This window comes from Pinus tabuliformis, chromosome 1_2 (assembly GCF_031772625.1).
Source record: "Pinus tabuliformis cultivar Carrire ecotype Pingquan chromosome 1_2, CPIR1, whole genome shotgun sequence".
In the NCBI taxonomy this organism is placed as follows: domain Eukaryota; kingdom Viridiplantae; phylum Streptophyta; class Pinopsida; order Pinales; family Pinaceae; genus Pinus; species Pinus tabuliformis.
In genome coordinates, this window is record NC_142298.1 from 388,243,707 (window position 1) to 388,259,883 (window position 16,177).

The window sequence follows — 16,177 nt, forward strand, 5'->3', positions numbered from 1 at the left end:
TTTGGAGAATGGAGTCATAGCTTTATAGCTCTTGGATATTGTACTTTTGGTTTATGGTACTCATAAAATTAAACATGCAACACAGATGTTACCCTAATACACTACCAACATCAGTACTAGTAGCATTCTAAATGTTGTAATATAAACTTCATAACCTTCACAATTGCATGGGTTTCATGTAGCCCATGGTGGCACTCTTTCCTTTGTTCCACAACTCTTTCCAGCTACTCCTATTGTTAGAGGTTTCTTGTGGCAAGAGGAAATATTAGTAGATAGGAACATTATTTGTCTTGAATCTTTATTGTGCCCTATTTTGTAGGAATTATATGATGGTTTAAGGATGTGGTTTGAACTATTTATTGCATATTATAACTCTTTCATCATGTTGTTGAAATCATAATAGAGGGGGGTCAAATGGAACCACCATAAAAAAACAAAAGTTCCAATTAATGGAAAGAAAATACTATTAAGGAAGCACACTCCTTGAAGAGAAAAGATGGCCTACTATTAGTGCACAAGAGAGTGAAATGTTTTATAATAGACAAGGTAACCAAAAAGAAAAACATTAGAGTTGATCAAAAGTGGAATAGAGGGAGATGTTTCTCATAGGTTAAAGAATGATCAATGTCCAAATAGGATTGTTTACAGATGAATTTTAAATGTGTATATGTACACTAATTAAGAGGTAGTACACCCTCTCAAAGTGGTTTTACACACACATGTTTTAGTAAACTAGGTTAGTGTTAACCGAAAACTACTATTATTACAATAAAATGTACACTCATGCCTAAACACATTCACTAATGGAAAAATATTATTTTGTCTTGGAAAAATGGGAGGATTTCACCATTCTGAACAACCCACCTTAAGTTAAATAGGGGGCATAGAGAAAAATGATGAAATACAAATGCTAGTTGGATTTTGAATGTCAAATTCAATATAGTTGACTATGGAAAAAATGAAAAAGTGAGTGGTCGTTTTAATACCCAACTCAATGATGAGAGTGAATTTTCGAATTTTAATATGGAATACAATTAAGGGTCAATTTATAGATACCCATCTCAATTGTAACTCACTTAAACAAATATGAGAGAGTGTGCATATATCTAACTTGAATATAATTTCACCTTGACGAGGACAATACTATGCATAGAAAATTTCTCAATAGGTGTGCTTTATGCACAAATATAGGGTGCTTTCATGGTGTGTCAAGCACACCTATTTAGTTAAATAGGTGCAAACAAAGTGCAACTATGGAATATACAATTGAATTCCCACACCATGGAAAAGAGATGGTACTCCCTAAATAGAAAATGAACCAACCAATTTGATTGACAAATAAGATGTGCAAAAGGTGAGTGGAATTATGGATACCCAACTTGAATATAGCTCACCAAATACATGTGATCGGTTTTATAAATACCCATAGCAAAATAAAGTTATCCCTATCCATAACACCCGTCTTTAATTTGAACCTTGGAAAGAGGGCATTGCATCAAAGTTTACCCCTTTAATGCTAAATGCAATCCATATAGTAAAGAAGTAGTCTACCTTAAATGTGATATCTCTGACACCAACTAACATTTCACAATTTGTTGAAGGTAGTGTCTAGTAAAGGTATAAAAGAAAGATCCATTCAAACATGTTGATCAACTAAATATATAAAGAGTGGCACAGGATATCCCCAAAGTTGATGTTACTAAATGTTGTACATCTTGTTACCTCCCGAATTTGCACTTTGAATGTTACAATGTCCTCTAAGAAAGCATAATGCTAGGAGCACTTATGAATATTTTCTAAGGTAACGATGCACTAAAAAAGGATTTTTTGGATGGCTTACTTAAAATAAAATGGATGGAAAAATTTATGGAGTAAAAAAAAACACTAACTAGTGGTGAAAAGTGTAAGGGATGCTCACACCCAATGCAATACCATGTTGAGATCACAAGAGGGAAGCATCAAATAGGACCACCAACAAACCTTAAATCTTGTGATAAATTTAGAAACTAGTAACATTAGAGAAAACAACTCCTTAGAGAGAAAATATGCCCTAGCACAAATGTGTCAAAGAGAGAAAATTTTAATAACAATGAAGATAATCATAAAACAACAATATGTTATAGCTATTCAAAAGTAAGGTAAAAAAAGAATCCCAAAAAAACAATAGAAACATTCCCATAAACTATAGACTCTAGAGAACAACACCAAAGATATAAATAGACTTACACATAAACCACTTTATAAAAAAACTAATTCATAATTAAAATCACAAACTTATTATTAAGAAATAATGCTTAAATATGTATTCATATAAAACTCAAGAAGTAAAATAATCTCAACAAACAAAATTATTAACAAACATAATAGACTTTAATAACACTACTTCGCTAACACCAAATATTACTTGAAACTAAATATCATAATTGATCTTATAATAAAAATATTATAAGTTAATAATTAATCCTATTTGTTAGTTTATGCCTTTAAAAAGTAAATATTCCTTATTTTCTTCAACTATATACATATATATCTATATAATTTATAAAATATAAAATCAGATTTATACCGTTGCTTTGTGTTGCTTTTGGGTCCAGATGTGACTCCATAGTGATATCTTAGATTTATGCTTTTGTTTCGGTGAATGGCTCCTCTAGCAAGATTTTGTTGCATTGTTCTATTAGACAACGGTGTCGATTAAGCCCTTAGTTGTCGATGCCTTCCTATATGTCGGAGGTCACTAGAATTCAAGGGAAGATCAAGCAAAAATGATCATGTGTTGAGAAGAACTCGCCCCCACTTCCAAAAAGAATCACAAGCCATGGAACTTGCTTGTTAATATGATATTTTGTAGAAGTTTTTAAAGTAAGAAAATTTTTAATTTTTAAAAATTATAAAAATTATTACGAGTTAGATATTATATTGGTGTATGAGATTTTTTTGGGAACAAAAAACTTATTTTGGGTGGTTGTTAAAGTTAATATGATATCTTATAGAACTTAAGGTAGGAAAATATTTAACTTTTAAAATTGTTACAAGTTAGACACCATATTGGTGTATGAGACCTCCTTCTTTGTGAAACAAAAGACTTACTTCGGAGCAGTTATTTGACCACTAAATCTAAAAAGGCATACATATTCTACCCCTCTTCTTTTGAACCTGTGACTCCTTAAGAGGAATCATCTTATAGAACTTAAGGTAGGAAAATATTTAACTTTTAAAAATTGTTACAAGCTAGACACCATATTGATGTATGAGACCCCCTTCTATGTAGAACAAAAGACTTACCTCGGGACAGTTATTTTACTGCTAAATCTAAAAAAGCATACATATACTACCTCTCTTCTTTTGAACTTGTAACCTCTTAACAAAAACAAATACTCTTAATCATTAAACCCACTCAAACTATATACATAACAAACCAAATATTCCACCAACAAAAATTAAAAATAAAATAAAATAAATAAATAGAGTGATCACCTGGCGTATCGATGACATTCACTTTTCTGCCGCCTTTCATTTGGACTTGTTCCAACTGACAAGTGCCTGTAACAGCGGAAGATCTTTGAAGAGACTTAAAGGCCCTGCGCCCAAGGATGGAATTAGCAGTAGCACTTTTACCATTGCCCGTTTTCCCCACCAACACCAGATTGATCACCCCACTGGTAGGTGTTCCATTTCCTGCCATTCTATCTTTTCAAGGTGCTGGATATTTGCTTCAGCGAACGTCAAAACGCAGAGTCAGCAAATCAGTTTGCAGCCCAACCGCCTTTTATAACGTTCCCAAGTTCTCCGATTGAGTACGTCGTAGCGAGCGAATCACTTTGTAGGGAATATGATGATGTACCGAATCACTTTAACTGAATACGACGTTGCGAAATCGCCCTTTATAACATTCTCCATTCTTTAACTAAATATCTTTATACGGTGTCGCTATTCACTTTGGAGCCCATTTGCTCGGATTCTTTATCTGAATACGACGTAGCGAATCACTTTGTAAGTTAAATTCACAAATGCCCTAAACACATATCAAAACCTGAATGAACTACACATATAAGAACCTGAATCAACTACGGGTGAAAACCTGGTGACTTAACATCCAAGACCTGGTGACTTAACATCCAAGAGTTCCTTAACCACATATCTAGTTACCATCTATTCAAAATCTCTTAAACAAGATTGAAACGTTCAAATATTTTATTATAAACCATATAGAAATATTTTTTTAATTAACAGTTTTTTGAAAATCATCTATCTATCTATATTAAAAAAGAATTTAATATCTCAATCATACTTTTTGTAAAATGTTTTAAAAAAAATTCTTAAAAAACAACATTAGAATAATTCTTTTTCTATGAACATACTTTTGGAAAATAAATATTAACCTACTTTTGAAAATGTGTCTATCCATATCCAAAAGGAATTTAATATCTGCATCATATTCCTTGTAAAATGTTCTAGAAAATATATTTAAATGTATTTGATTTTTTCTTTTGAATATATATATATATATATAGAGATCTTATTATATTTTTTTATAAACAAAATATTCAATGTTCACTTATTATAAAAAAAAATGATTGATTATATATAGTAAGAAAAAAAATCATGTATGACTCGACTGATAAGGAGAGGTACGCTAGTGACTTGACATTTATTATATAAAAAATATTCAATGTTCATTTTTTATATATATATATATAAAAAATTGATTATATATATATATATATATATATATATATATATATATATATATTTATTAAAAAAATTAAATGCTTTACAATCCAGTATAAGAGTGTAATGTAAAAAGAGAATGTCAACATTTTTAAATGTCCACTCAATATATTCAATCGATTTATATGAAGTAAAATATATTAATATTAACTTAATATATGAATATCCAATATTAATAGGATAGAATGTCAATATGAAGATATAGATTGAATAAAGCAGTGTTTCAATATTTATAAGAAAGAAAAATTGTCACAGAGAGTACAATAATTGGGTATATAGATTGAATAATAGGACTGGGATTGGCTTCTTAAAAAGTTCGAAAAGAAGTCTGTACTATCAAAACACAAATGGTTATCTATGGGTAGCCGACTGATCATGGTAAAAGTAGTCCAACACGATATTTTCAACTTACTGGATGCACTTGTACAAACTATCCTAATCAACAATCAAAAGAATTGATGCTTTAATTGGAAACTTCCTTTGGGATGGTACATGGAAAATAAAAATATTCCATTTGGTCTGTCTCAAGGTTATTTCTAGGGGTGAGATAGATTGGGGTTGGGGTATTAAAGACACTGACCCCTTTAATTGGCCTTGTTGACTACAAATCTCTGGAGAGATTTTGAAAGAGCGAGATTATGGCAGAATATCATATGGGAAAAATAACTTAGTAACTTAAACCTTCACGAATGGATCGGAGTTAGAGCTCCATAAAAGAAAAATGCCTCGCAAATATGGATAAGTCTATTATTGACTAAGAAATCAATTTGTGGCAATATTAGATACGAGGTTGGTAGGGGGAACAAAATTGTTACTGGTCTCGACACCATCAAGGGTATGGAAGGTTGTTATTTATTATCTAAGCCTATAATTCAGTTTTTAAATCACAAAGGTTTGCTTTTCATGAGTCAGCTTAACTGCTAGCATGTCACCTTGCTCTCTGTTCCTAGATGGGTGAATTCTAATGATTTAGGGTTGTCAGTGTCCCACGAGGCAGAGTGGTAGTATTTTAGGCATAAGTTGTCCAATGCAGGCATCATGTTGTCTAAGGAGGAATATTTTCTTACCTGGGGTGGGAGCAAGAAGGATGGGAAAATATTTGCTAAGGAAACCTATAGTTACATCTCTTAGGGATTTAGACTCTCAACTGGCAGTTATTGGGCGACAAAAATGTGGAAATGGGAGGTTCCCCTTAAACTTAAATGTTTTGAAGGGCATGATATGTGCTCATTATGTGGCGGAGAAAATGGAACAACAATACACCTCTTCTTACAATGCCCATTCATTGTATCTACCTGCCATGAGGTATTAATTTTCCTCAAGATTTATTATTTCCTGGATTTCTCCTCAATTGATGCATGTATTTCTTAATGTACTCTCCCTTTCTACATATGTTCGAGCAATTGGAGGTGTCAAAATGAAAAAAAATTAACCAATACCCTCCTGATTTGATGCACACTAGGCTAAAGATATTGCCTTTCTTTCATGAGAATGGACCTAAGAGGCCTAAGAAACAAAGCATCAATCATATCTACAAATAAATTCAGTCAATAAATCCGATATGCTTCTTTGACAGAGCTTCGTCTGAAAAAGAATATAGATGTGGTTCTTACATTGTTCTGCAGCCGAGACAATCATATTGTGTTAGCTAGTCCAAAGGAGCTCGAACAAATAGTAAAGAGGAAATGCTTTTTTTTTGGTGTTTCCTTCAATGTGCCAAATGGGTGGAACTTAAAGAGATTGACATCATTTAGGATTCTAAAACTATGATTGAGTGGGCTCAGGGTCTCTCTAATTTTGGGGCTCCCTCACTCTTCCATTGGATGGTCAAAATTCGGGCTCTGGTGGCTTCATTTAATCACATTTCTTTCACCCACCTCTATCAGGAACAAAATAGAGAGGCTGACCTCCTTTACAAAAGAGGTTGGCCGGCACACCCAGATGTTATCAGTTACTAAGCTCTTGTACATGGCGTGTCTGGTTGCTCGCTTAGTTTCATGTTTTAGAGGCAAGGGGAGACCTTCACATCTCCATTCTGGTTGTTAGTTTTGGCTATTGCATAGATGAGACAGACAAAAGCATATGTTTCCAGGTTAAGGAATTTATTTTAGTTTATGTTTTGGGATTAAGACCTAAAGTTCTCACTAATACAAAATGGCTAATCAGTTACTAAAAAAATGACTAAAATTGGCATATAAACGACTATTTTCAGTAAATGACCAGTAGTAGCTAATTTACAATATCTTATAACGCGACCAACTTTTAGTCATTTCTAGCTTAGTCACTAATTTGTTGTCTCAATTTCATCATCTAGTAATATATTTAGTCATAAATTTAGTCATTAATTTAGCCATTGATTTAGTCATTAATTGTCACAATTAATGACCAAATATACAACAAAATATATTACTATAGGATTATCCAAAAAAACTAATTAATGACCAAAGAAATATGACAAAAAATGTTAGTCGTGTTATAAAATACTATAAATTAGCTACTAATAGTCATATATATGCAAATTTTAGTCATCATTTGAAACCAATTAATGACCAAAGAAATATGACTAAATTTTGGTCGTGTTATAAGATACTGTAAATTAGCTACTAATAGCCATATATATGCAAAACTTAGTCGTCATTTGTAATCATAAATTTATCGTTTGCATTATTCATTTATCTTTTTTGGTGGTTTTGTATTCATTCTATAAATGACTAATTTAGTAGTTTATATTCATTTCATTTACTTTCATTAACAATCATTATAAACAACTAATTTAGTCATGTATTCATTTTATTTGTGTTCATCATTAGTAAAGATAAACTACTAATTTAGTAGTTTTAAATTGATTCTATATGTTCATTATTAATCAACATAAATTAATTAGTATGATTTTGCGACTAAATTTACAAAAAAAATTAAAAAAATAATACAATATGCATGTTTATGTAAAATAAAAACACAAAGTTACATATGTTAATTACTATACTAAACAATATCAAGTGAAACTATAAATAATTTCAACCACATAAATTATATTATATGAAATGTCAAGTATTACAATATGCGTTTCCAACTTAATATTGGTTGGACTAAAATTTACACATGAAATGTTGTTTCATTACTTCAAAACATTATCATTTTGTTTCCAAAGCATTGCAGGTGAATTCACCAACTTTGAAGACATGACCATCAGTATCTATGTGTGTCTTATGCGGGATATTGGCTCTAAGAGTATCACTAGACCGATTCTTTTCTCTTTCTCTCTTCTTGTGTTTGTCACTCCAGTGTTATTGTTTTCCTCTTTCTTCAATTCTTGCTTCTGACAATCAATATTGAGTTCCTTTTCTTAAAACCAAAGAAAATACAATGCAGAGTGTAAGTCATGAAAGAAGATCAACACTAGAATATAAACTAAAGTAGACTATAAAATATTTATACGACATATACCTCAACATCAACAATGTCAAAGCCATTTTTTCCCATAAAAGCAAGAAATCTGAAAAAGTTTTCTTCAGTTGGGAGATAGTGGCCACTATGTGGCCAGATGACCTGTATAAACAAAGAAAATAAAATTTCACCATAGAAAAAAACACCTTCATAACTTAGTATTCAACCTTCACAGAAAACTTAGGCACAATCATTCCAACCAAGTTACATGCTAAAAAACTCAAGTTGTAGATAACTTGTGAAAAAAAAAACTGAGATGTGATGTCTAATCCTTGTCATTTTATTTGAAACAACATTTCATTCTCTAACACATGAACTCAGTCAAGTATATAAACAACATGAAAGTTAAATTTTCTAATAGTCATGAAAATATTTTAACACAAAACAACTAAAAATATTTCAATCAATATCTTGTAACACTAATTTCATCTTCAAGATTTGGTTGTTGTCTAAATGGACATGATATCAAGAATTTTCAATTTCATAGTTAAAAGACAAAAAAAAAATGTTCAAAATATAGTCAAACAATAAAACGAAGATACCATGGAATGGACATTACAATTATAAAAAACTCAATTCCCTATCCAGCAATCTTTTGTTTGGCATTCCTAAAACATTTTCTTGCCCAGAATAACCAATGAGGTGAAAGAATCACAACCTTAAAAACCATAGGAATAGCTACTAGAAACATTTCCAAAGTTGATGGCCCAGGTACTTGAAGGATCTCCAATACCAAATGAATCATATCTAAGTCATGCTTTGCATTGTCTCCCCATCCTTTTTCTGATCACATTTCCTGTAACCTGCCCACACCAGAGTCAAATAAAAATCAAACGAAGGCATTGAAATTTGTTTTTATCTTTTATATCTATAAAATTTGAATCTAAAAATCTTTTAACACAAAACAACAATAATACTAATAGTATCTTCAAGTTTTGGATTTTGTTTAAATGGATATGATACTAAGTTAAATTTTATAGTTACACAAAAAAACAAAATCAAAGTAAAAGTTGAAAATACAATCAAACAATAAAGAGAAGATATCATGGAACCGGCGTTGCAATTATAAAAAGTTTTTTTACTTATCCACGAGTGTCTGAAATTCCTAAAATTGCTTGTCCAAAATAACCATGAGGTGAAATAATCACAAAATTAAAAAAACATAGGAATCTTTCCTAGAAACATTTACAAAGTTGATGGATCAAGGGCCTAAAGGATATCCAACAATAAATTAATCATATCCAAGACATTCTCTGCATTTTCTCCCCATCCTTTTTCCAATCCCATTTCTTGTAATCTGCCCACACCCGATTCTGGTAACATTCAAACGAAATATTTTATATTTTTGTAGAAAAAACTAGGGATTTGTGAAGCATGTTGCATAAATGGTACAAATACTCATAAATATTTGCAGAAAATAATATTAAAAGATTTTATATTTTTGTAAAAAAGAATTGGAGATTTGTCCAATAGGATAATTGCATTGTACAAAAATTGTTACAGCAAATGTATCCATAAATACAGTGGATCTTACTCATAAATATTTGCAAAATATTTGTCAAGTAGGAAACATGTACGGCTTTGGAGTCCTAGTTGTGTGAACGTTTGAAATATTTGATGTATATTTGATTTTGTTCTTCTTTATTTTATCTTTGAAGGCCCTTCATCTAGTGAGCCTATAATAAGAGTACCTCTACCAACATAACCCTTACATGAAGTTGGTGGCTGACTACTTCTAATCCTGCAAGTTGTTACAGATGCAAAACAACAGAGGTCATACCCACAGAGTATAAATTTACAAATTAACTGTTAACCCAACCATTGTGAGTGTGAAAGGGACTTTTACTGCTTGGAGCATTTGGAGGGCCTAGAAGGTTTCCTAGAAGATCACCTCTCTACTCTCTGGAGTTGGCTTCTAGGTTTTTAGATTTGATTGTGATTTTACTTTTGGTCTCTTTATTTTATATAGGAGTCTCTTTGGAAGTCCCACTTTGTATGGACATCATTATACCTAAAATAGTCTCATTGACTGTTATGAAACCAACTCACAAAAAGATAGAAAAGAGAGATCCACGCCTTAGAATTCAGCCTCTTCGAGGGGGCAACCTCCTTTACATTACATAAATGAACAATTCTTGGATGACACAAATGAAAAGACCTCCTTTCTATATATAGGAGTCTAAGGGGTTATAACATATTCAGAGCCGACATAACAATAATAATGTAAGGGCACAATAATAACAATAGTGGGCTTCTATGGGGCACAATAGTAACAATATGGGCACTACATGGGCACATCAATATAATAAGTGGGTTATACTAATAAAAATAAGGGGTTACACTAGTAGTATAGGGGCCTAACATGCCCCTCTCCTTCAAAAAGCGTTGTCCTCAACGCTTGAGTAGTTCTTGATGCTTCTGTATAAAATTCTTGTCCTCCCATGTGGAATATTCAGCGGGTAAGTTCTTCCACTTGATGAGATACTTTGAAATTGATCGATTTCATAGCTGTCGGGTTCTTGTTTCTGTGACTGCTCCAAGTTCCAATATGATTTTTCCTTCCTCTTTAATTTCTGCCAATATTGTTTGAATTGGGATCTTTTGCAACTTTTGAATAAGTGGCCATACTTCTTCGTCCTTCTTCCATTCATCCCTTGCTTCGTTTATCCAATCTGGTTGGATAATATAAATAGCACAAAACAATGCTTCCACATCCTCATCCTTGAAGAGTCTTCCCATTTGGTAAGGTCGCCATTTTTTAAGTGCCTGTTGTTTCGTTTCATTTTGCACCGAAGTGGCGTTATCCTTTAAAAGTTGGAGAACTTGTTGTTGATGCTCGATGTGATCTTCCACTGCTTGAACCTTTTTCTTCTTGATATGTCCTTCTATCTCTAGAGTTTGAGGAGTGGTAATTTCTTTCAATCCTTTACAAGATATGGTTGGATTTATTTCTTGATGCTCGATGTGATCTTTCACTTCTTGAACATTTTTCTTCTTTATATGTCCTTCTATCTTGATAGTTTGAGGAGTGGTAATTTTGAACAATGAATTACAAGATATGGTTGGATTCATTTCTTCTTTCTCGATGTGATCTTTCACTTCTTGCACCTTTTTCTTCTTGATATGTCCTTCTATCTTGAGAGTTTGAGGAGTGGTAATTCTTGCCAATGTTTTACAAGATATGGTCTGATTCATTTCGTCTTTCTCTGGGGTGGGGTCCTCGCGTATATCTTCTAATTTTTTGTTTCTTGATCCTTTTCTTCCTCCTCTTCATATTCTATGTAAAATAATTTCTTCTCAGCACACTTATGACCTTTAGTGCATTTGCTATCACAATTGTAACAAAGCCCTTTTTCTCTTTTTTCTTCCAATTGTTGTGGTGTAACCCTTGTAGGTTGTGGAAGGATAGGAGAAACAACACTTCCATCTTTATAGTTGTGAGGGGTACACTTCTTGGTTTCCATAATTTTTCTTTCCACTATGTCACAAATCCATTTTACAATTTCCAATTGTTGTGGTGTTGCTCTAAAGAAGGTGTTGCTCTTTGTATCCTCATAATGTGCTATCATTTCCTCCGTGAAAATTGACCACGTAACAAGTTTTTTACGTGAACAAAGCCTTTTGTACCATAAAAATTGATCTGGTTCTAAATATGAAGATGCAATACATACCTTTTGTAACAGTTGTACACCATGTATATCAAAATATTGCTCCATCTGAAGTATCCAATTTACCAGATCCTTGCCATCAAACTTCCTCATCTTTCTTTTTCTTGATTTTAGGAGCTCTACCTTGAAACGACTGTAACTTTGTACTTTCAAATCTTTAAGTTCTAAAATTGTGACCTATAGTAGCCCTCTGTGTCCTCTTTCCAATGCCACTAGTCTGATCTAAATTGGATTCTCCAAGAAAGAGTTATGCACAATATTCCAAGATGACCTTATTATAGACTAGTTCAGTAGAGCGAACTTGTACGACGTGCCACGAGTCACTGTTTCAACCTTTGGATCTAAAAAAATGCATACAAGAAATTACAGTCTGTTCTCTTTCTGTAACGTTTTACCAAATTTCAATCCGATCTTCAGAGAGAAAGTTATGAAAATTTTCCCTAGGTCACCTATTTTTAATGTAATTCAGGAGTCTACAAAAAGACCAACTTCCTCAGATCATATCTCCGAAAATATCACGCGAAAAGCTTTGAAATTCGGACCCAAGGTTCAGCGCCAATTCTTCTCAAATGGGTTTTTTTTGCGACTTCTGAAACGTCACAGAAAAAAAGTTATAGCGAAAATGCCACGATGACCTGTTTGGATCAGCAAAACCCTAGAATCCGAAGCTCTGATACCAAATGTTATGAAACCAGCTCACAAAAAGATAGAAAAGAGAGATCCACGCCTTAGAATTCAGCCTCTTCGAGGGGGCAACCTCCTTTACATTACATAAATGAACAATTCTTGGATGACACAAATGAAAAGACCTCCTTTCTATATATAGGAGTCTAAGGGGTTATAACATAATCAGAGCCGACATAACAATAATAATGTAAGGGCACAATAATAACAATAGTGGGCTTCTATGGGGCACAATAGTAACAATATGGGCACTACATGGGCACATCAATATAATAAGTGGGTTATACTAATAAAAATAAGGGGTTACACTAGTAGTATAGGGGCCTAACATTGACCTACTTTAGTAGTCATTTGTTGGACATTAATACATTTATCTTATATTTTCTTTTTTTATCTTATCTACCGATCTAACATATCTAGAAATTATTTTACAACCAAACAAAGATGCTTAATAGAGACACTAATACAATAATCAATCATCCAAGTGAAGCTTAAGATATGAATTTAGGCATAGGCAACAAAAGAAAACAACTTTCTATTGAATAAACAGACTTGAATAATACTTTTGAAATTTGATAACATAAACAGTTAGGAAAAGGGTCAACACACCTCTCTTTCAGCCCCTCAACAACTAGCATTAGCCCACTATAACAATACAATATGAAGCCCAACCAAGAAGGAATAAATTTGAAACGAAATGATGATGACTTTGGATGCAAATCAGCCCTAAATATTTTTCTAGAATCAAACTTCAAACCTACAATTTCATCTTCAACCCCAAATACAAGTGTCTATGCAATTTCTCCATAATGAATTATTGTCTATGGATAGAAGACCTCCTTTTATAGGCTTGCTTTTACACTTTATATGGAATAAGATATAAATGAATAATCTAGAATTTCCTAGATGTGGGATGCTCCAGTAAGTAGCCCTTCATTATGACCTTCAAATAATCAAACAATCAAAGTGTCACCCTTCTATACCAAATGCTCCACTAAAATATTGTTTTCCTTAACATTTGTGTCTTTCTAGAGGGTTCTCCATGCAACAACCCCTTAAAATAGGGTTGATTGATCATAAGCAACATTATAATAATGTCAAACATATGCATACAATTTTGTAAGAAACAAAAACAATATTAAACTACAAATGTATGTGAAAAACAGTTCCATCAGTACAACAAAGATTAATTAAATTTAATACGCACTTTAAGTTTCAAAAAGAAAATAAAAAATAGATATTAAAGGCTCAGATGCATTTAAATAGGTATTAGAAAATGTTATAAAGTGTTACATGTTCTAGCCCTTACCATCCACCATGTTCAATAGCATCCTCTGCAAAAGCATCCAACATGCCAACCATTGAAGAGTGCATGAAGACTGTCTCCAGAAATATACCTTCTGTATATTTCGCCTAAGATCCAAAAAAAGGAGGTGCACTATTTAGATTACTGTCTAATGATACTCTAGCTTCCTCACTGATATCTTCAAAATAGTCAACAATTGCACTAATCAAAGAAAAAATATAATAAAGAATTCTTACATGTTAGTACTGTTTAGGCTGCGGAATTGCAAGTTTGTTGAAAACATCATAACCAATGAATGAGTTTTTCATGATAAATATTAGAAAGTATGAAAGCTATATAAATATGGAAGCTAAAACACACCCATGCAAAAATAGAAAAAGCATGAAACAACTATGAGAAGTGGCCCTAAATATAAGAGAACCAAAAAGTACCAAAATAGGAATATAGACGTAAAAATCAAGATCTTTCAAAGTTATGCATCAACTATAATTTCATATTTCCCATGAAGAAACAAAACCCAAATAATAATATCCATCCAAGTTATGATGGTCACAAGCAATTTGAACTGATACACGGATCTAAACCATGGAACAAAGAGGGTTAGCTTGATGGTTACTGGAAACATAACAACAACAAGGTTAATCTCAGTACATCATGCACCATATATATTGCAAAAAATCAACAACAGTATGTACCATCATATAGAGAACATTTGGGCCTCGAAATGAAGTCGGTAGAATAAGAACTGACTCACATTGCCTACATTGCAAAAGAAAGCAATGGGCCATATAGACAATATCCAAGTTCTGCAACAAAAACATGGTTGAATACCCAAAATATGTACCACTGGAATGACCAATTTCCAAAAATATTCACAACAAATACAAGTTAATCAAGATCCACCATTCACTACAGGATGTAGTCTAGTGGTAAGCGAAACGATTACTAGTACTGTGATGAACCAGGTTCAAAACTTGGCAGACATGCCCCACACCAATTAATGAGCTATATTGAAGCAATAAATGGATGGTGTTTGCATAATTATAATATATGAAACATAATTTCTTAGCCCCTCCCCCTCTAAACAAAGGGAAAAGTTCCCTACATGGTAAACAAAATAATGTAATGTACAATATTTGATCTGAAATAAAAATATTACTCTGTATTCCTTAGGAAAAAAACCAACACTTGTGTATTTGGGATTAGGGAAAAAATTATCAGGCAACATTCCTACTTTTGCATATCTATGAGGAGGCTTGAGAATTACATCATGAAGGACTAGGAATTTCTTTATCTATGAGCTATTTGCCTTTAATTATCAAACTCACCAAGAAATCCATCTCATTTTGACTTGAAGACAATAGAGAACATCCATGGTCATAATGTTTTTTCAAAAATCCCTATAATGAAATGACATTGTGCAGGATCTAGCACTACTATGCATTTAGCAATGACATAATGTGAAAGGGGAGTTACTGATACCTATAAATTTTTCAAAACTTCACAATCAGACATAATTAAAAATTTATTTTACATGGATTTTACACTCTACCTTGAAAGTGAGAGAAAATCACCTTTATAAAAGAATGTTAAAATGTAAATTACAACAACTTGATAAAAACTTTTACATTTTGGATCAAACGCCATTTTGTTAAAATGTTATGCTATTTATTTTATTTATTTCTGCTTTAGCAAGAAGAAGCCCTAGACACTCCTTATCATTTTTGTTTCTTCTCTCGACATAATTGTCCTGATGATGAGTCTAGTTAGAGACTCGAAACGTAGACTTTTAAAAATGATACCTGTGGATTCTATTCTTAAATCTAACTCTTCAAATCTCAACCACAAAAGTCTCCAAACAGCAACTCCTTATCTTGTTATTTTACTTTGCAATATTTTTTAATGCATTTGAATTGTTTTGGTCATTAAAGATGATCCATAAACAAGTGACTATATAGCCAACTAGGTTCATCAACATGAATTATTTGTGAAATTTACTTTATATTATGTTCTTAGTCTTAGAAAAAGATATCAGTCTTCAGAATGGCTATAAGGCTTCTGTTATTTTTGCAATTTTGAGTTTAAATACTTCACAACACTACTCAAGACTGGTAAGAACATTCACCCATCCCCTTATAGAATGAACTCAACATCTCAAAAATGTACGATCAAGCCACACAATGGACACAAAGGAAGGAAATGAAATTGTGATTCAAAATGAAAATACATTCAACTTTATCCTCTATTATGTTTGTAGAATGAACTCAACATCCCAAAAGCATATAAGGTCAAGCCACACAATGGACAAAAACGGGAAAAAAATAAAATTGTGCTTCAACAT

General features: G+C 32.3%; 1 protein-coding gene across 1 annotated transcript in view; it reads right to left on the bottom strand.

Moving 5' to 3' along the window:
* Nucleotides 1–3,762, bottom strand: part of LOC149206001 (immune-associated nucleotide-binding protein 9-like) — a 107,192-nt gene extending 103,430 nt beyond the window's left edge. Inside the window, exon 1 of the mRNA XM_089395248.1 lies at nucleotides 3,478–3,762. Coding sequence (XP_089251374.1) covers nucleotides 3,478–3,685 — 208 coding nt within the window. The 5' untranslated portion in view covers nucleotides 3,686–3,762. The remainder of the gene's footprint in view (nucleotides 1–3,477) is intronic.
* Between the last annotated feature and the right edge of the window lie 12,415 nt (nucleotides 3,763–16,177).